General features: G+C 47.2%; 1 protein-coding gene across 2 annotated transcripts in view; it reads left to right on the forward strand.

The window, feature by feature from the left end:
* LOC119112011 (zinc finger A20 and AN1 domain-containing stress-associated protein 6) overlaps positions 1–21,120 on the forward strand; it is a 33,566-nt gene that overhangs the window by 10,437 nt on the left and 2,009 nt on the right. The window contains exons 1-3 of one of the 2 annotated variants that reach the window (XM_037235946.1): positions 14,297–14,448; positions 19,361–19,588; positions 19,860–19,981. In XM_037235946.1, coding sequence (XP_037091841.1) covers positions 19,450–19,588; positions 19,860–19,981 — 261 coding nt within the window. In that variant the 5' untranslated portion in view covers positions 14,297–14,448; positions 19,361–19,449. Of the gene's footprint in view, positions 1–14,296; positions 14,449–19,360; positions 19,589–19,859; positions 19,982–21,120 lie in introns of those variants that run through there. The other variant, XM_037235947.1, reaches the window with a different exon arrangement.

Raw genomic sequence — 21,120 nt, forward strand, 5'->3', positions numbered from 1 at the left:
ACCTTAGCGTGACGTCACTGAAGAGAAGACTTCAATGCTCGCCGAGCCGCCGGGCATCAGATGCAATGCTGAGTGGCAGCTGCAGCACGGTTGTCGATTTGTATTGTTTTGTGATGGCTCTGCCTCCCCCCAATGTTGAGTTGGACCCCTCAATGTCGGCATGGCCCACGCAATGTTTTTGGCTAGAGCACTACAAAAAATGTGGGTAAAATATAATCACAACACAAAGGTTATCTTCTTTGATCTTTCTGCGTGGTGGCGTCTCGTACCACTCTCATGATAAAAATTCATGGTTGCTCTCACCACAAGATAAAGATCGTAACAGATAAGCGGATAAACGATGTAATTTACTTCACATACCTAGCGCCATAAGACACGCAATGGTTTGTGAGGTTATAGTGAAAAGCCCTGGAATATGGGGATGACCTAAGCCCTTCATGACTAACCCTGTCCCCGTCCTCCACAACCAAAATGCATGCCGCCTCCCATGGCCGTCATAGAAGAGCGCTATCGGTGCCCTAATGTGGCCTCTAAGGGGGTGCCTTCACGTGCCGATCAGAAGAGACGCGTGCGTCCAGTGTCTGCTCTCTGGATCCAACCCTGCATGGCTTCTATTCTGCTTAAATTAAATACTTCTATAAATAATACAAAGATTAAAAACACTTAATGCGCTTAAACCAAACAAAGTGATCTAAATCCGGTGAGAAAAATGGGAGAGAAGGTTGTCGGGCCTTCGGTTTGCCCCCGCCATAATTTACAAAAATTAACACCAGTGAGCTGCAGGAGCCCAGAAAGGGAGGGGAGGTGATACGTAGACACATGCCTCTCACCATTAAGCTTCAAAGGGTCCGAAGGGCCTAAAAGATTGGCTGGAGGTCGTATTCAGGGACTTGGCATTCAGGACTGGGCACTCCAATGTCAGCCAGAGGGACCTGCGCGCTGATCAGGGGCTCCTTGAGTCGATAAGGGCCCATATGACAGCCAGGTATCACCGTTAACGCACACTCGGATTCATTTCGGTATGACCTTGAGGGACCATCCCCCAAAGCAAGAACAAAGCAAGAGCCAGCGATTTATATTCGTCGGGGCCCCAGAGTGTCAGGGCCCACAGCGTCTGTCAGCGCCCGACAGCACCGAACAGGGGCCCTGTGTTGGCAAGTGGCCCCGAGTTGTCCAGAGGCAGTGATCAAGGATGCCCAAAGAGCTTGGATGGCCCACCTTGACCGGTGATTAAGGGCGCGATTGGAGGGCTTAAGGGCACGAAAGGCTGATCGGAATCTTATTCGGAGGTCCGACCTGCGGGGACGGGCGTTCAGAAAAGGCAGTCAGAACGCTTTTTGCGCCGATCGGAGCTACCTGAGTCGATATGAGCCTACATTCCAGGCACCACCAGTACCGCACCGTGCGCTCCGTGTCGGCAAAGACCTGAGGGCCCACTTCCCAATCAAATACAGAGCCAGGCGACTTGTTCTGGTCGTGGCCCCTGCATCTGCTAGGGGTTATGAGGGCCCAGCGAAGGTTCCTGTGCTCCCAAGGGGTCCCGAGCCGACCAAGGGCAGCGTTCAATACGGCCCGAAGAGGGGCCTCGGTTGCCCCACAGGAGGTGACGATCAAGGGCTCGGTTGGAGGGCATGAGAGCCCGACGGACGGGTTGTAGGTCATGCAAAGAATCGCAGCTCGTAGGGGCGTGGTCTGAATTATCAGTCAGAAGTTCCTTTGTACCATTCGTGGACCTCCTGGTCTCAGCCGGCCAGTGACCACGAACACCGAACAGTTGGCTTCCTGCCAGTCTGAACTCTGGGGCCCATATTCCAAGCAGGAGCAAGGCCGGGGGCCACGATTTGCATTGGTCTTGGTCCCTGAAACAATGGCTGGAGCCCCTGCGTCGGTCAGGGGCCACAATGCCTAGCAAGGAATCATATGCCGGCTAGTGGCTGCAAGCCGGTCAAGGGCTTTGTTTCAGGAGGTCCGAGGAGGGCCCGAATGAACCTAAGGACCAAAGATCAAGGACCCGATTAGAAGGCCTATTGTCCTCTTGACTGGAGGTCACGGGCTCGAGAGACTGACCTTGGTCAAATTAAGGGTGCCTCTCGCCCTAAAATCGTGACCTCAAATGTCGGTAAAAGGGCTTCTTGCATCGCTTAGGAACTCCTGGGACAGTACGGACGTCTGTTTCGGCCAGAGACCAATGATACCGAACAGTCGGCTACGTGTCTGCCTGAGCCCTGGGCACTCAGTTCCCAAGCACGAGCAAGGCCGAGCTCGCGATTACATGAGTCGGGGCCACTGAAACCACGAGGGTGTTGGTTAAGGTGCTACAGCGCCTAACAGTGCCTCTTGTATCGGCAAGTGGCTCGAGTCAGCACGAGCCGTGTTTGCGGGTTCGGGCCCCTCGAAACCAAAGATCAAGGGCCCGATTGAACTCGGGGTCCGATCCCATCTGTAGTGCCGTGATTTCAAATGCCAGCCAGAAGGTATTTATCAGGCCCGTCTCATCAAGGTCCTCTTTTTTATTATATAGGGTTTCGACAAACAGTCAAACAGTCGGCTCCATGTCCATCTGAACCCTTAGGTTTCATTTCCCCAGCAGGAAGCGAGGCCGGGGCCTGCAATTTTCAATGTGGGCGTCTTTGGCACAATAAGGGGCTCCTGGATCTGTCAGGGGCCACGGTGCTTAACAGAGGTCCTGTGGTGGCAAGTGGCCACGAGTCGGTCAGGGAAACATTTGCTCAACAGGGACGGGGACGGGATCCCAAATGCAGAGGGCCTCTTACGTTGATCGATCCGGGGTTAATGGCGCGGGTCAGAAGGCCTCCCGTGTCAGGGAGGGGAACAATGTGCTATGATAATCCCTCTAAGGGTCTCTGGATCGACCAGGTGATCCCGCCCCGCTTCGCAACATGGCTGCGGGAAGACATCCCGCCGTTGAACAAAATGGCCCTTCAGTCCTTGATCGGGAGCAATATGTGCCTCCTAGTGTTCTTCTCAAGGAGAACCGAATGAAACCCTACGCAAGGGATTCCAACACACGCACAGATAGAGCCATTTGTACCATGCGGATGGCTGCAGGCATGACGACAAAACTGTAACTACCAATCATGCGCACAATACCAACTATCATTTTATTTTTCCTACTGCCATTCTGCTGATACTGCTGAAGCTGATACTGCTGATACTCTTTCTGCCCTTCATGCCCTCAACACTCGACACAAAACACCACACCCACTCATTGCCGAAATCCGGAACATCGTCACATCACTTACGCCATAAAAGCATCTCAAAAGGCTTTGGACACCCGGCCAGACAAACATTCTTGGCAATGTCGCTGCTGATCGGCTTGCCAAGAACAGCCTGCAATTAATCCCCAGAAAAACACTTCACGTTCCTTCACAAGACACACATGCATGCAGGGGCGACCCAGGATTTCGTTAAAGTGGGGCTACGTAATATTGTGCGGTCTCCTGGAGTTTGGGGCCCCCTCCGAAAATATCCTTGCATTTCAGTCAGTACATTTTAAGACAAGTAGTATGTAAAATATATGCATCATATATATATATATATATATATATATATATATATATATATATATATATATATATATACATATATTTTACATACTACTTGTCTTAAAATGTACTGACTGAAATGCAAGGATATTTTCGGAGCGGGCCCCAAACTCCAGGAGACCGCGCAATATTACGTAGTCCCCACTTTATTATATATATATATATATATATATATATATATATAATTATATATAATAATTATATACATTTATATATATACATATATACATATATGTATATATATATATATATATATATATATATATATATATATATATATGGTGACAGTAATAGTAAATACGGAAACCCATCTTACTGTGCGCAGCCTTATAAAGCTAGGCGTCGTATGTGTAAATTCTGCTGTTCTGGTGTCTCACCTCCGGCTCACTGGTACACGCGGTACGTTCAAAGTCACTTCTGTATTTGGCACTCGCTACAGGCACTTCACACAGTCCGTCTCACCTTCGGCTCACTGGTACACGCGGTACGTTCAAAGTCACTTCTGTATTTGGCACTCGCTACAGGCACTTCACACAGTCCGTCTCACCTTCGGCTCACTGGTACACGCGGCACGTTCAAAGTCACTTCTGTATTTGGCACTCGCTACAGGCACTTCACACAGTCCGTTCCGCTGGCGCGTCCGTCTTCGCGCCGGCGGCTCTCCGAGTTTCCTCTTTGTTACTACCTTTCCTCCTGGGCCCCGCGGCTGCGTGCCTTGCGCGGGGCGCCTGGGGCAGGAGGAAGGGAACGCGAGCGCCTGGAAGCGGCGCTCGCCAAACTACGCGAACATTCACTGGCTAGCACATAGCTGTTCTCTGAACCTTATATATGCATGCACGTAGAGTTCATTCATGTTCTACAGATCAAGGAAACCTGTAATTTTGAGGCTAACTATTTCGGAACAACAGGCAAAATTAACTCGAGTTGGCTGCTAGCAACCATCAAAACCAAGCACGGGCTTGATTCCTGGCATATTTACGGCTAGTCAGTTGGGCGATGTAATCAACTGATGGCTGATGACTCATGCAGAATGTTTCCTTTGTTATAAAGTAGTCAAAATATCCCGGCATTCAAAATATGTTAAGAACATGGTGCACTAACATGCAAGTGTCACACAATAGCCGATGGCATTGACACATACGATATCGGCGACACGGAAAATTGGTTTGACCATTGTGCGTAAAAATTAATCGGCGTATATCCGACTGCTGCTCTAAGGCGAAGGCACCAAGACCAAGACGGACGAAACCTGAGGGATCATGGGTGTCGCAGGAGGCCAACAAAGCTGCTCCCGTCAACAACTATAGGGTCCTCAGCGCCAGCGAAAAGAATTCAAGACTAACGTGGTGGGCCCCTAAATGATCGGTAGTACCCCGGCAGCAGGGGCGCAGCCAGTAAGGGGGGGGGGGGGGCACAGGGTTGACACAGTGCCCCCTGATAGCAAAGACACCCCAAACAAATCATCGTACATGACCCATTTGTTGGTGAGGACATATGAGATTGCCAAGTATTCAGTAAATGTAGATTGAAGATCAAGTGGGTTAACAATTTGTGTTAGCATGGCCGGGTCATGTTTGCCTCGATATATTCAGCCTTCAGTCAGAACTGATTAGTGGCACAAACTATGTAGCATAGTGTTGAGCGTGCGCGCTCGCATATCTTAGACATAAAAACTGGACTCCATGCGTTGCAGTCTCCTTGGCCGCGAAGCGTCGGTCTTGCGACTTGTGTTAGATCGTGGCCAACAGGGGACGAAAATAGTAACGCATCAGAAAGAAGTACCTTTGAACGCTTTCACACATCAAATCGCACATTTAGAGATGTTCCGGGCGTATGTTTGACCTGTGTGGTTTTTACATTGACCACAATAACGTATCGGTTTTTACAGCAACGCGAAGTGGTGCTGGAGTCTGGTGCTGGTCTGGTGCTGCAATTTGAAGAGCAAAGGTGAAATTTCTTATTTTCATGGTTCTGTAATTGTTAATCTGTCAAGAGAACAACCTGAAGTTTCTATAAAAAATAATCCAGTGTTATCTTTGAACCGCACGAATTAAGTTTGGAAGACATTCAGAAATATTATTTTATGATGGCTATTGTTGCGTGTTCAGTGCCCGCCCCTGACGTTACTTGGAGTGTCCAACGCCGTTTGGTTTTGCGAAAAATTCGACCCAAGCCGTGGCTGTTGGCGAGAAGAAATTATTTTATGAGATCTTCGTCAAATACCAAATTTAGTGAGTTTACGTATGTGCATATATATATATATATATATATATATATATATATATATATATATATATATATATACGGAGAACAAAAATGAAGCATAGCTAATTGAAGTAAGACAGAATCCTACCTTCATTTTCATACATGTAAGAAACACTCATAATGGGAACACTATTGCCACAATCACTTCAGAAGTGCTCACGGCCCACCACCTAGTAGTTCAAGAGTTATGCAAGAATTTGTCTGTCTGTTTAAGCCGGAGAGAGTTCGTTAATGAATATGGTCTCCCAAATTTGAAGGTGTCTTCTGTCACTGCACGTCCGTAAAGTGTCAGTGCTGTCTGTCAGTTGTTGTCGTGTCAATGCCATGTCGTGTTCGTGTCGCATGTGGTCCAGAGGTGCCCCGTCACGGAAGTGCATTGTCAGGCGTCGTGAGAGTGTCGTTGTGGTCACACCAATGCAGTGTATGGAACGAAGTTTGCAGCCTTCGATGTTGCATTGGAATTGATACACTGCATTGGTGCATGTTAGTTTGTCGGGTTTGTCTGGGGTGTTTCTCATAAGAAAGTTGGATATTTTCTTATTACGATAGTAAATGACGATGTCTATTTTGTGGTCGTTTTTTGCCTTTAATATGTCGAGAGATAATTTCCCGTGAAGCTTTTTTCGTCTTCTTTGGGGGCAGATGTCATTTGATTTTGATAATACAGTTTGACGGTTAATTGGATGTCTTGCCTTGGTTTGCCGCCAGTGTGTCTTGTCATATATCGTTGTGTCCCGTTTTCAACGTCAGAATTTGAAAAACCGTTGTCCACCAAAATCTGTCTGATTCTCATCAATTCCGAATGTAGTCCTGTCCAATCAGAGCAGTGCTTAAATGCTCGTCTAATGAAGGACCCTATTACGCTACTTTCGTAGCGTCGAGGACACTCACTGTCAGCTTTTAAGCACCGTCCGTTGTTAGTCTGTTTCCGGTATACAGTCGTTTTGAATTGTTGTCCTTGTCCATCGACAGCCACGTCAAGAAAGCATATTACGTTTTGCACACTTAGCTCTGTTGTGAATTTTAAGCCAGACCGTTCTTCAAAGGTGTTTTAGTTTGTCAACGTCCCTAACTTCCACAAAGATATCTTCTATGTAGCGGCAGTAAATGTCCAGTCTCATGTCGTCATTTTGTAGTATGTCGGCTTCTACGTGTCCCATAAAGAAAGTAGCGAACAGAGGTCCTAGAGGTGAGCCCATCGCAACACTCTCAATTTGGCCCTACATTCGACCATCAGGCCCGCGGAAAGGAACTTCCAACGTAGAGGCCTTTAGTAATTGTTTAAGTTTTTAGTAATTGTTCGACCTCTCTCTCTCTCTTCTCTATCTCTCCCTCTCTCTCTCTCTCTCTCTCTCTCTCTTCTCTCTCTCTCTCTCTCTCTCTTCTCTCTCTCTCCTCTCGATCTCTCTCTCTCTCTCCTCTCTCGCTCTCTTCTTCTCTCTCTCTCTCTCTCTCTCTCTCTCTCTCTCTCTCTCTCGCTCTCTCTCTCTCTCTCTCTCCTCTCTCTCTCCTCTCTCTCTCTCTCTCTCTCTCTTCTTCCTCTCTCTACTCTCCTCTCTCTCGTCTCTCGCTCTCTCTCGGTGCTCCTCTCTCTCCTCTCTGCTCTCTCTCTCTTCCTCTCTCTCGTCTATCTCTCTCTTCTCTCTCTCTCTCTCGTGCTCCTCTCTTCTCTCTCTCTCTCTCTTCTCTTCTCCTCTCTCTTCCTCTCTCTCCTCTCTCTCTCTCCTCTCTCGTGCTCTAATCTGTCTCTCTCTCTCTCTCTCTCTCTCTCTTCTCTCTCTCTCTCTCTCTCTCTCTCTCTCTCTCTCTCTCTCTCTCTCTCTCTCTCTTCTCTCTCTCTCTTTCTCTCTCTCTTCTCTCTCTCTTCTTTACTACTCATTTATTAAGTAAATACAGAAACCCATCTTAATTAAAGCTATGCGTGCTACGCGTGCATGCACATAGAGCTCACTCATTTCCACAGATCATGTTAAATGCCGTGATTTTAAGGCTAAGTGTTTCGGAACAACAGGCGAAATAAACTTGAGTTGGCTGCTAACAGCCATCAAACCAAGCATGGACTTAATTCCGAGCTTATGTATTACGATTAGACGGCTGGGCGATGTCATCAGCTGATGGCTGACGCTAATGCAGAATTTTTCCTTCGTTATAAAGGAGTACAATGTAACGTAGCATTGAAAATATGTTAAGAACGTGATGCACTAGTGTGTCACACACCCAATAGCTAGTGGAAATGACACATACGACGTCGGCGGCAAGTAAAATTACGTCCGGCAATTGCGCTTAAAAATTATTCGGCACGTATTCGACTCCTGCTCTAAGGCGAAGGCACCAACGCCAATACGAGCGGGACCTGAACGATCATGGGTGCATAGGAGACCAACAAAGTAGGTCCCGTCAACAAGTATGGGTCCTCAGAGCAAGGAAAAAGAGCTCAAGACCAACGTGGTGGGCCCCTAAGCGATCGATAGTGCCTCGGCAGGCTAACATATAAAGCCCCGGCCTCAGCACAGGACCCTTCGAGCGAAGAGAAATTATCCAAGATCATAAATCAATACCCCTGTGCGATCAAGAGCGCACGGGCGGGTTAACAACACGAGCCTCGATAGGAGTGAAAAATCCTCCGCAAATGAGACCAAAGGGAGAGAGCCCTCGATCAAAGAAGAGCGCCCCTGACCATCGAGTGTCTCCATGTTTGACCTTATAAAAGCCCTAGCAGCAGCACAAGGCCCTCCAAGCAAGTCGAAAGAACCCGAGACTTACATGAAGGGCCCCTGAGCAACTGAGTGTACCCTGGAATATGGGGCCCGGAAAAAGTGTATAGAGCCTTTCAGACGAATAGGAAGGATGTGTGGAGGAAGACCTGAGGGATCAACAATGCTCAGGCATGCAGGCAGACAGCGTCCCAGCGGCACATTTGGCCGTACGAGAAAGCGCAAAGAGGTCAGGGGAGACGTGGAAAGCTGGGACAGGGACAGGCAACCAACAGGGACATCGGGATATAGGGACAGGATATAGGATATAGGATATAGGGATATATATAGGGATATATATAGGATATAGGGATATAGGGACAGGCAACCAACAGCGTAATGCCTCTAGACAGCGCAATGAGCCCCAGCATTTCCCCCAAGCAGCACGTTCTCAATCAGCGAAGAATGGACTACGTTTGCTTATGACTCTTTACTTTTGCTAACTATGATTTTTGCTCATCTGTAGGTCCAAAGGTATCCAATTTTATTGCGTTTTTGTTGTAACAAAACTGCGTACGTCTGGCCGGTTATGGGCCCTTTCGGAGCCTTTAGGCCCACTCAGCATGGTCCATGGGACATGGTCCTGTGCCTCCCCCTCCCCCACACCATGCTCTGCATCCGTCACTGGCCCGAGCAGCTGAATAAATGGGGCCCGCTAAGAACAAAGGGCCATCCACCCAAAAAATGAATATTTAAGAGGCAATGTGTAGGGCTCTGAACGATCGAGTGCGCCCGAGCAGATTAACATGCAGAGGTCGGGAGCGTCGGGCCCTCCATTCAAAAAGAAGTACCCAAGACCTGATGTAGAGGGTACCCGAATGATCGAGTGTGCCCGAGCAGGTTAGCAAATAGGGCTCCCAACAAGAGCGTAGGGCCCTCCATTCCAATGGGAAGCACCGAAGACCCTATGTAAATGGGCCCAGAATGGCGAAATCTGCCTGAGGAGCTTATCAGAAGGGGCCCGACAAGAGCATGGGGCCCTCCATTCAAATAAGAAGTACCCAAAACCCAGTGCAGAGAGCCCAGAAAGATAGAGTATACCAGAGCAGATTATCAGGTGGTCCAGACAGGAGTGTGGGGCCCTAAATTCAAACACCAAGACCCGATGTATAGGGCCCCGAACAATCCAAAGTGGCCGAAATGGCGAACAGATGGGGTCCCTGACAAGTGCGTAGGGCCTTCCACTCATATAGGAAGTACCCAAGACACAATGTGGGGGGCCTCCGGATACTCGAGTGTGCCCGAGTAGGCTAAAAGATAGGTCCCCGGCAAGAGCGTAGGGCATTTCGTTCAAATATGAAAAACCCACGACACGATAAAGAGGGCCCCGAATCATCAAGTGCACCAGAGTAGGTTAACAGAAAGGGCCTCCGAAAAGAGCAGAGGGCCCTCCTTTAAAAAAGGAAGCACCCAAAGCCAGATGTAGAGGTCCCCACGATCCAATGGGCTCGAGCAGATTATCAGAAGGGGCCCCGACAGGTGCGTAAGGCCCTCCATTCAAATAAGAAGTAACCAAAACCCGGTGCGGAGGGCCCCGAAAAATGGAGTGTACCCGAGCAGGTTATCAGATGGCCCCAATATCAGCATGGAGCCCTAAATTCAAACAGCAAGACCCAATTTGCAGGGCGCCCTGAGCAATCCAGTGTGGCGGAAGGGGCGAACAGAGGGAGCCCCCTGACATATGCTTAGCGCCCCATTCAAATAGGACGTACCCAAGACCCAGTGTAGAGGGCCCCCCCGAACGAACTTATGTGCCAGAGCAGGTTATCATATAGCCTCCACCACCAACAAGAGCGTACGGCCCCCATTCCGAAAACAAGTACCCAAGACCGAGTGTGAAGAGTCCTCGAGCGACTGAGTTTGCCCAAGCAGGCCATCAGATGGCCTCCCGACAAGAGTGTGGAGCCCTAAGCAAGTTACAAAGAATTGGAAACGCCCTAGACGAATGTAATGGGCCCATGCGAATATCGCAAGTGTGTCGGTAGGTTAACCGAGGCCCACATAAAGGGCCCCTGAGCAACCGAGAATACCCCGGCAGGTTAAGATATGAGACCCCGGCTATAGCTCCCAGAACCTTTCTGGCGAATGGAAAGAATCCGCGGAAGTGCCCGTAATCGACACGAGTGCCCCGGCACACTAACAGGAAGGACTTCAACAACAGCGCAGGGCCCTCCGATCAAATGTGCAGAAATGAAGGGTAGCGTGGAGTGCTCCTTAACGACCGAAGTGATCCTGCAAGTGGGCATATAGTTCCCCCGGAAACAGCATGGGCCCCTAGACATTGTAATGGGGCTTAATATTTTCAGTTCACAACTTTTCCAAGCAATGAATAGCGTTTTGTCCATTTTATTTTTTTATTTCTCATATGCCCTTCGCTTTTGCTTCCAACAGCTGGCCTGGAAGTGCGGAGATACGCAGTTGTGTTGCGTTTTTGTGTTGAAAACAACTGCACCTGTTCGGCCGGTTATGGGCTCCTTCGGAGCCAATGAACCCCTCCGGCGCCCAAGGGGGGAGGGCCATGGCCCAGCCAATAGGCCCCCCCTCTGGATCCGCCCCTGGAGCCGACTGCTCGTTGTTCATGATCTCAGGTAGAAATAGAGGAAGGCCCTGCCTCAGGGTCCCTACTGGTGCAAGATATCATCTTAATGACATTTGAGACCACGGCCCTGGACAGAGGTCCTTAATGTGGACTACAGCCAGCCATTCAGACCCTTCAGCCATCCCATCGGGCCCCTGATCTTTGGCCTCAAAAGACCCCTCAGCCCTTCTTCGGGTCCCCTCAAACACTTCTCCGACTCAAGGCCATTGGCCACCATAGGTTCCCCTGTCAGGCACTGTGGCCCCTAACCGACGCAAGAGGTCCTTGTTGCGTCAGAGATCCCGAACACTGCAAATCGTGGATCCTGGCCTCGTTTCTGCCTGGGAAATGGGTCTCGGGCTTAGACTGACATGTAGCCAACCGTTCGGTGCTCGCAGTCTCTGACCGACTTAACATTGTCTCAGGCTTTCCTCAAACGGTGCAAGAGGATATCTAGCTGATATTTCAGGTCACATCCCTATGGGCCGCGATTCTTTGGGTGATCTACATCCAGTTCTTCGGGCTCTTATGCCCTCCAACCGGACCTTTCATTGTCGGTTCCGGTGTGCCTCCCAGGCCTCTCTTCGGGCCTCGTCGAATGCTTCCCTTGGTCGGCTCGGGGTCCTTGCAAGCGCTGGACCCTCTGTTAGGCCCTGCGGACCCTTGACAGGCACAAGGTTCCGGCCAGCGTAAATTCCTAGCCCCGGCTTCATAGCTCATTAGGAAGCGGGCCCTTAGGCCCGTACAGGCACCGAGCCGACTATGCGGTACTGGTTGTATCTGACCGACATATAGTCCCATATCGACTCAGGGGGTACCCGATTGGCGCAAAGGGCCATCTGACCGGTATTTGAGGGTTTGTCTTCGCAGGCAGGGGCCCCTGAATAAGACTCAAACCAGCCTGTTATGTCCTTAGACCCGAGGTTCGGAGGGGCCCTAAGGGCCCCTCCGAACCCAATGGGGGGGGGGGACACGTGTCCCCTGTGCTCCCTCCTACATACGCTACTGCCCACCTCCAGGAGCCTCCGAAGATCACCAGAGGATAAAAAAGGCTATGCATTGGCTCGCAAAATAACATCGAAGACTACCAAATAGCTTACGAAATTTGTGTATCCTCAATAACAATGATCGTACAGTACTTTGATGAAAATAAAAAAGGTTATCAGGCTGTCTCAAGGCTTGCAATACGCCGAATAAATCTCTATGGGCATGAGGATAATCTATAAATCATGCCCCGATTCCAAAATCGTGAGTATTGGTGCAGAACGGACGCCAAACGATGTCCGTGAAGTTAGCAATTCGGAGATTTCTTCAGCGACGAGTTCCGATTTCTCTAAACAAGAGTCTCAAAGGCAATTGTGGCATAAGAACACCAAAAATGGCCCTTATTTTGCAATATCATGTGACCTTTAAGGTCAAAAGCTGGGTCAAAGGACGGGGAACTCGATATCACCCGAAAACTACCAGCCGATTTGAAAAATGTTAGCATCAAAACATTCACAAGCGCAAGAGCCAGCGTACGTCAGAAAGTTCTGACCTCTCAAGGTCACCCTTCAAGGTCAAACGTGGGCTCAAAGAATGGGGAACTCCATATCGCCCAAAAGTTGCCAGCCAATTTTTATCTTGCAAACATCAATATTTTCACCACAGAAAGAGCTAGCGTTCGTCCAAAAGTTCTGACCTTTCAAGGTCACCCTTCAAGGTCAAATGTGGGCTCAGAGGACGGAGAATTTCATATCATCCAAAAATTACTGCCCAATTTTTAACTTACAACCATCAGCATATTCACCACAGAAAGGACTAGCGTTCGTCAAAAAACCCTGAGCTCTCAAGGTCATCCTTCAAGGTCAAATTCGAGCTTAAAAGACGGAGAATTCCGTATCACCTCAAAATTACAGGCCAGTTTCAAACTTACAAACAACGAAATATTCACCACAGAAAGAACTAGCATCCGTCAAAAATGCCTGGCCTCTCAAGGTCATCATTGAAGGTCAAACTCGAGCTCACAGGACGGGGAACTCCATATCAAGAAAAGAAGCCCGTGTTTGAACTTGAAGGGTGACCTTGAGAGGTCGGGACTTTTTGACGGACGCTATAGTTCTTCCTGTGGTGAATTTTCTGATGCTTGTAAATAAAACATTGGCCGGTAATTTTGGGATAATAGGAGTTTTCCGTCCCTTGGGCCCGTCTTTCACCTTGAAGGGTGGCCTTGAGAGGCCAGAACTTTTTGACGGACGCTAGCTCTTTCTGTGGTGAATATTCCGATGCTTGTAAGTTAAAAATCGGCCGGAAATTTTGGGGTGATAAGAAATTCTCAGTCCTTTGAGCCGTGTTTGACCCTGGAGAGTGACTTTGAGAGTTTAAAACTTTTTGACGGACTCTAGCTCTCGCGCTTGTAAATATCTTGATGCTCACAGTTCTCAAAATCGGCCGGTAGTTTTGGTGTGATATCAAATCTCTGTCCTTTGACCCAGTTTTTTATCTTGAAGGTTACATGATATTGCAAAATAAGGGCTATTTTCGTGTTTTCATGCCACAATTGACTTTGAGACCCTTCTTAAGAGATATCGGAACTCGTCGCTGAAAAAAATTGCTGAATAAATCGCTAACTACACGGACATCGTCAAACGTCACACGACGTTATCTCGAAACGTCATAGGATCTACGTCGTACAACGATGACGTTAGCACTCTGTTTTGGTGCGAGCATTCAAAGTGCTCAGTTGGCAATACAATGCTGGGGTACTGAAGGCGGTCTCCTGTAACAATGATATCCTGATCGGTGCTTTTAATGTTTGCAACCGATCAATATGTGCTGAACATTCTGTGTTCAAATCATCTGACCGTCGGTCATTTCATATATACCTTTGATTACGACAGGTCACGGCACTTGTCTGACGCAAACGCAAGTATCTTGAGCTGCCAATTCAGCGAATTCTCGTAAGTTCGATGCAATGGCTCGCTTGGTATTTTCTCAGCTATAAACCAATCGAGCCCCAAGCCCTGGAAATCTTGACCAATCACAAGGCGAGCATGTATAAAAGTCTGGTCTGATTCACCCCATCGAATACAGCCTTCGTGCGTCACCAAATTTCCCGTCCTTGCATGGTCACTGCCCAGCTGCATTTCCCTGTGGCGCCGTGAGGGAGCGGTGTGTGGCAGCGGGGAGATTATATATTCGTCTTTGCTTTGTTTCTTGTGGCAATTGTGATCTTCTAGCTAATTGATACGCTCCTAGGATTCAGACAACACATCAAGCTGGTGTTTAAACGCAGCTATAGTGACAGGTGAGCGCCAGGTCGTTTGGAATCTCAATTTCGATGGGATGTCATGTCATCCGCAGGCTCTTGATAAGTACCCGCTATAGTTTGCTAAGGCATCTACATTTCAAGGGTGCAATTAGACACCCAATTGCTCAAAATGGACAGTCTGTATTGTATTCTGGGGACCTAGGGCTCAAGTTGATGTAGCCAACAAAGAGCTCTTTGTTTGCCATTGTATCAAATGTGATAGGATTGGAAGACCTGTGCAGTGCATGGATTACAGGCTTGCTGATAATGTTGTATGTTATGTATGGATGTTGAGCTTTAATCAATGCTCAGTTGAAATTGTTGATTAACCTGCTTGTGATGCTTGAATTTTGGGACATAGCTTTGTAAAGAAGACAAGAATTATCCATTGGCATTGGTTGTGAGAAAACACCCTGTCTAAGTGAAGGTATGAATGTTATGCTCCCCTGTATAAATGCTCTCTCTAAAGGGCAGGTCCACATAAGATTTGTGCAAAATTTGTGTGCTTAAAAACTGAAATCAGACTCCCATGCCTGGAAGAAAGGCCTGCTCTTGTCACTCCTCCAAAAAATGAGATTAGTTGGGAAATGCTTGGAGTCTGCATCTAATCTGCTGTCATGGGGACAATTTTTGGAGGAGGTGTCAGCTGTCTGTGCAGTTTAAGCAAACATTATTGGTGTGATGGTGAACAATGTTGAGTGTTGAGGTTACTAAAAAAGAAACAAGGCCATATACTCATGCCAAAATATCCCAACTTTTAATATACTTATTCCTAACACTATGTAGCCAGGCCAAAAGGGTCAGGGTGTACTTTCCTACCTAACATTAGAAAAAATCATTGTACACCATTTGTCATGTTTAAGGCATGACATATCGTAAATAATCTCAAAACAGGTAGAATCATGCTCCTACCTTCGAATTTCAATAACTTCCATGACGGGCCCCCGAGCGCCGCGCGCACCGCTCCACCTGGACTCCCCAGCGCCGTTTCTGCGTTGCCGTTGCGTAAATACAATATTTCTGCCTACCAAGAGCTGTACAAAATGTACGGGACCAACGTAAACCATTCGTCATGTTTAAGGCAGGACAACCATAACCTAACTGCGAACCATAAAAATATTTACTAAACATAAACCATATTTACCATAACCATATTTACACGACGAATGGTTTACCTTGGTCCCGTACATTTTGTAGAGTTCTTGGTAAGCAGAAATATTGTATTTACGCAACGGCAACGCAGAAACGGCGCTGGGGAGTCCAGGCGGTGCGGTGCGCGCGGCGCTCGGGAGCTCGCCATCGAAGTTATTGAAATTCGAAGGTAGGAGCATGATTCTACCTGTTTTGAGATGAGTTACGATATGTGCCGCCTTGAACACGACGAATGGTGTGCAGTGATTTTTCCTAACGTTAGGTAGGAAAGTACACCTACACCGTCAAAAGATATCATAGAAAATGGAAACCATTCATCCTTAATTAAGTCAGAGTTAAGAGGCAGTGAAAGGTTCAGACCATGTTTTAAAATGGGCCTTCAGTAATAAACTGGGGTGGGAAGAGCATTGCATGCAGCCATTGCTAAAATATTTTGAGGCTGGTCTTATCAGGTAAGAATGTTGTGGCGTCATGCATTTTTAATGTAAATTGGGCAAGATTGACAAAAATAGGTTTTTGACAACAGAGTGCATACTATGCAGTACTTGTGTGAACCCTGAGCACCATCTGACAGCATCATCTGATCATGAAATTCTGGTTCAGCTGCAAAATTTTGTAGCATTGGTTGGTCAGCCTACCCTGTGATGTCATCTGACTTGAATGGGTTGCAGCCTCCATCCATGAGTCATCCCAATCAGGGACAAATAGCAAGAACTGAAGTACCTTGAATGGACCCACTCAGCCACAAGCAGGTTGGGAGGTAGGCCCTAAAACCATTTGAGCCGCAGGATGGAAGGTTTTGGTTTTGTTCAGTTGCATTGACTTTCATGCAATATTGTCATGAAGTGCATGAGGTAATATTATACTTAGTTGTCTATTGTGGCTTATATTTTATTAAATGTTTACATGAAACTTAAAGAAACATGTCACACAATGGGATGATGAAAATTGAACTTGAGATGGGTTACATGGGTTTACATGAGATTTAAAGAAACATGTCACATAATGGGATGATGAAAATTGAACTTGAGATGGTTTATTGTAGTTACATCAATCTAAAGGAATCTGTTGTTTATAAAAAAACAAAAAATTGATTGAGGTAGGCATGCAATTTCATTCACCATATCTGGTGAAAAACAGTTCTAAATAGTTTTGATATTTGTTAAATACATGTATAATTGCATCATACAGATCAGGTGCATCCATCTACCAATCTTCCAACCATCATAATCAAAGAGTTCACACCATCAAAGTTTGGTAAGCAGTAGAGGAAACATTAGCTATGCCTGGTGGAACTGATATTATGGCCACATTTTAGTGGACTCATAGTGGTAGAGGCATCATGGCTGCATTTTGGTACATGTGGTGGGGTTATAAAACAGTGTTACATGCCAACTTATGAAGCATTCGTCATTTGCCGTTGTTGGAAGCCTGACCTTTAGAAGTGTGATGTTCTGCTTGCTCTGTGAAAATAAAATGAGCCAATTTTTACTACCTTTAATCCCTCTTGGTTTACCATTTCTGCCATCCTGGCATATGGTCCCAAGTTGAATTTCTTTGGTGTTGATGGTGAGGATGTTGAATTTGGAACACCTTGTATTTTGGTAATGAAGCAAGGCAACTGCTTATAGCTCACTTATTGCTCACTATTGCTCATGTTCACTTATTGATCATTATGCCAAATGATTAACAATCCCCTTCTTTACTCTGGAAAATCTGCCAGGCAATTGTTGCATCTCTGATGCCATTGCTGTATCATGCTTTGTGATATTTTTGCAATGAATCACAGCAGAGAAATTGTTTAAACATACTTAATAGCACTTTGTGTTCAAATGTTATTGTCACAACCTCCCTTTTCCCTCACATGGTAGCCATGTATGCTGGAATTACACTGTTTGGCTGGTGTCCATGATTTGCTTGACTGGAGCAGGGTCTAAAGTATGTGTTGACAGTGAGATGTCAGTAGGACATAGCATGGTTACTTCCCTCCCCAGTTTGTGTGTAGAGTTTGTGAGCAACCACGTACTTAAGATACACACAATACAACTTTCACAAAGCTGGGGATTATTTTTGCACCTTAGCATGCAACATTTGACTGTCTCAATGATTGGTGTTGAATCCCAAGTTTCATCCCAAATCAAACTGATAAATGGCAAATCTTCCTGCATATTACACCAGAAACGCATTGTGTGTATCATCATTGGTGCAGCATCACTGATGACTGCTGCAGGCGTGATATGATGGGATATGTTTGGAATCCGTGCTGATTTATAACATTGTCCCATTAAATTCTTATGAGACCAACATCAGGTTCAGAGATGTTCCTAGGCATAGCTTGTCTGTAGCCTGTTTCATAAGCACTCCAGACTGCTGGTTCTTGCATTAATTCTCAGAAAGGCAGGCTTACTTACAGTGCTCTGAAAGAGATATCTGGTGTCAGAAAATGAAAATGGAAAACAGGTGTTACCTAAGTTGATTTTGGGAAGTTCAAAGCCCTCCATCCATGCTAGATAAACCGGAAGCTACGCTGTACGGCGTTGCGTAACGTGTTGGAGACTAGTCATGCTAGTTGTCAACATCTGACATCAGCCAATCCTTAAAATGTTTGAAGCCCAACAGGTCCACACACTGATTTGGAATGCATAGGGCCAGCCGCACTTATCAATCTACACCTTTGCCATTGAGATTTCCCGTTCTCTCGTCCGTTAAGTGGTGCTCGACGCGCTCCGAAAAAGCCCCATCGCTCTGGTTATGATCCTTGCTGCACAGCTCTTCGCTGTGAAGAAAGTAGATGTTCTTCGCGAGAATCAGATAGTGCTGATTGGTGGTGGTGTGGCCGTGCCTAGTCAAACAGTTTTGATATGAATACCTGGCAGATATTATAGCGCAATAAGCATCATGGAGTCTTCCTGTTTGTATGGAATTGCAGTGCAACCAGTTCCTCTATCCACTTTATCAGTCCATTGCAAAGTTCCCTCAAAATTGAGCCTCCCAATTTTGCTGTCATTGGAAATGTACAATTGATAAGTCAACAAATGCAGCTTGTTACTGCTCAGGGTTTGGACGAGACATCGTTTGATCACAATAACAGATCACTAACGTCCTGTTATTGAAATAAGGCCTTGTGCTTGCGCGTGGTCGTGCCGCGTCGCGGAAGTCGCAGCATTTTTAGAGGCTACAAGATTGTTTATGTGAAGCCTCCCCTCAAAAAACAACTTTTTGTCGCCTTTTTCGTGAAAAAGTAGGAGATTCCTGTGCAAAGGAGTTTTCTGCCCCAGCGAGATCGCAAAGGCCCGAAATATTGCCACTTTTTACCTCAGTGTTCCGCCGAAGCGCTACGGACTAAGATGCCAATACATTGAATGCAGCACATTGTGGCACTTTTCTAGCATTGGTATGTGTTAAAGCTAGAACTGAGCATAAGTATTCAGCATGAATGGAAAGCTGAGGAAAAAGTGCAAGATGAATATGAAGTGTTGCATAGCTATGAAAAGTATTGCTTGGGGAACTCGAGGTGTTTTAATCTCTGCGAGCATAGTCATATTATCTGGCGTATTTTACAGCGGTGGATCAGATTCCACCACGTAAGTTTCCATCAAAAGTGCCTGCCGCGGAAGCTGGCAAAATTTTAACTTTTGGGTGCTATGTTTCCTTCTAATGTGATCCAGCTATAGCCCTGTGTATAGGTACTTATGACGAAATGGTGCATTACGGAAAGCTGCATTTGCACCATTGTTCATTGCTGTCCCCGTTTCAGGCTGTTCGATTGACGGGAGTGGAAGCTGCGCTGCAGTCGGCTTGGCCGGTTATCGTTTTCGCCGTAGGTTTGCAAGGGGATCAGTCGCCATGGACCAGGAGCAGAATCAGAGGCAGTCGGCGCCACAGCTCTGCCGCAACGGCTGTGGCTTTTACGGCAGCCCCAGCTTCGACGGCCTGTGCTCTAAGTGTCACAAGGACTCTGGCAAGAAGGACGACTCGCCACAGGGTGAGGCACTAGGCCGTTCGCTTTTCTGTTGAGTTGAAATGGCAATGTCATGTAAAAATGGATGGCTTTGGCCATTGATTCTGCGTGTGTCACTGGCATGATGTTGAAATGCATTTGAATAGTTGTTGATCCAGCATTAGATCAAATGTTTCCAAGGCTTGAGGATCTACGCATCTGATCAGTGCGTGCTGCGCAATAATGCTTATGATGTTAAGTTCACTGCGCGCCCGCCTCCGCCACCACCGGATCTGACCGTGTGCCCGCCCTCCAGACGCGGGCACCGCGGCCGACAGCCTGAGCCAGGTGCTGCTCAGCGAGACGACGTCAGCCCTGCTGGCTGTCACCGGCCAGCCGACCGTGTCGGTGCTGCCGGCCGCCGCCGACAAGAAGGCTGTGAGTGTGGCGGAGCGCGGCGGCGCCGGGCCGCGCCACCCCGCCGCTGTTGCGTAATTAGTCCGCAGCTGACAGCCGCCGCTGTTTATCGATGCTGGTCGCAGACCGGTCGCTGACGCCCAGCCTTGAAACCCTTGTCATGACCACACGCACACAAGGAGGACGGAGTGGAATTTCAAGGCCAGCGAATACCATGGTGACTCAGCATTGCTAAAAGTGTATCGCGCGATTTCCTAAATGTGCGTGGAATTACTGGGTTCGATTTCACACTCAAGCTATGGTGCAAATTTTCAGTAGCTTTCAAGCCGGTCGGTGCTAAAACCGCGATGGGATCAACGTCCGCAGATCAAAGACCTCGTCATGTTAGTACAGATGGCTGTCAACTCTCAACGAGGCTGTCAATTAGCGCATCAAATCGCTTTTTTACGAAAGGGTGGGCTTCTGTATTGAACAATCAACGAGTTTTTTCGCCATAGCCTCATTACTGTGCCCAGAAGGGAATGGTGAAGTGACCACTAGGACAGGAAGTTATGATCTTCTGTATATAATTGTGTGAGGTGGCGGCATGCTATGATGACAGGATGCCGGTAGGCATGCTGTCAAAGCATCAATTGTGAACCCATTTTGTGACAGGGTCTTATTGCACATTGTTGAAATCGTAAAACATCGCGATATATGCCTTGCGTCGCTTAAAATTGGAGATATTTATTTACTTTTGCACGAGATTTACGGTGAGGAATTCAAGGTATATTTAAGCGCCCAAAGCCATTACCCACGTCGTGTCTTAATTCTCAATATCACAAAATCCACTGTCTTGAAGTGAAATCTATTCATGAGAGCTTGTCGAGAGTGTACCAGAGTCGGGAGTCTGCCCCGCTTGTGGGCTCTAGTTCTGAAAAATGCATAGGAATGGGAATACATTCAGATTCGTTGAAAAATGTAACAAGATCCTTGTTCGATCGTGCTCTCAGAGCATCGAACGTGAAATAGTTTGGTTTTGAAGCTTGAGTTTTCTTCGCTGTATTCACTAGATAGTTGTCAACAGCTTACATCTAGAACATTGTCGTGAATGTTGAAAAGTTTGTTCTTGAACGTAATGAAATTTGATGCGATACACATCAGCTTCTTTCACTAGGCAT

Source organism: Pollicipes pollicipes, unplaced genomic scaffold (genome assembly GCF_011947565.3).
Source record: "Pollicipes pollicipes isolate AB1234 unplaced genomic scaffold, Ppol_2.1 Scaffold_7261;HRSCAF=8764_pilon_pilon_pilon, whole genome shotgun sequence".
NCBI classification, from domain to species: domain Eukaryota; kingdom Metazoa; phylum Arthropoda; class Thecostraca; order Pollicipedomorpha; family Pollicipedidae; genus Pollicipes; species Pollicipes pollicipes.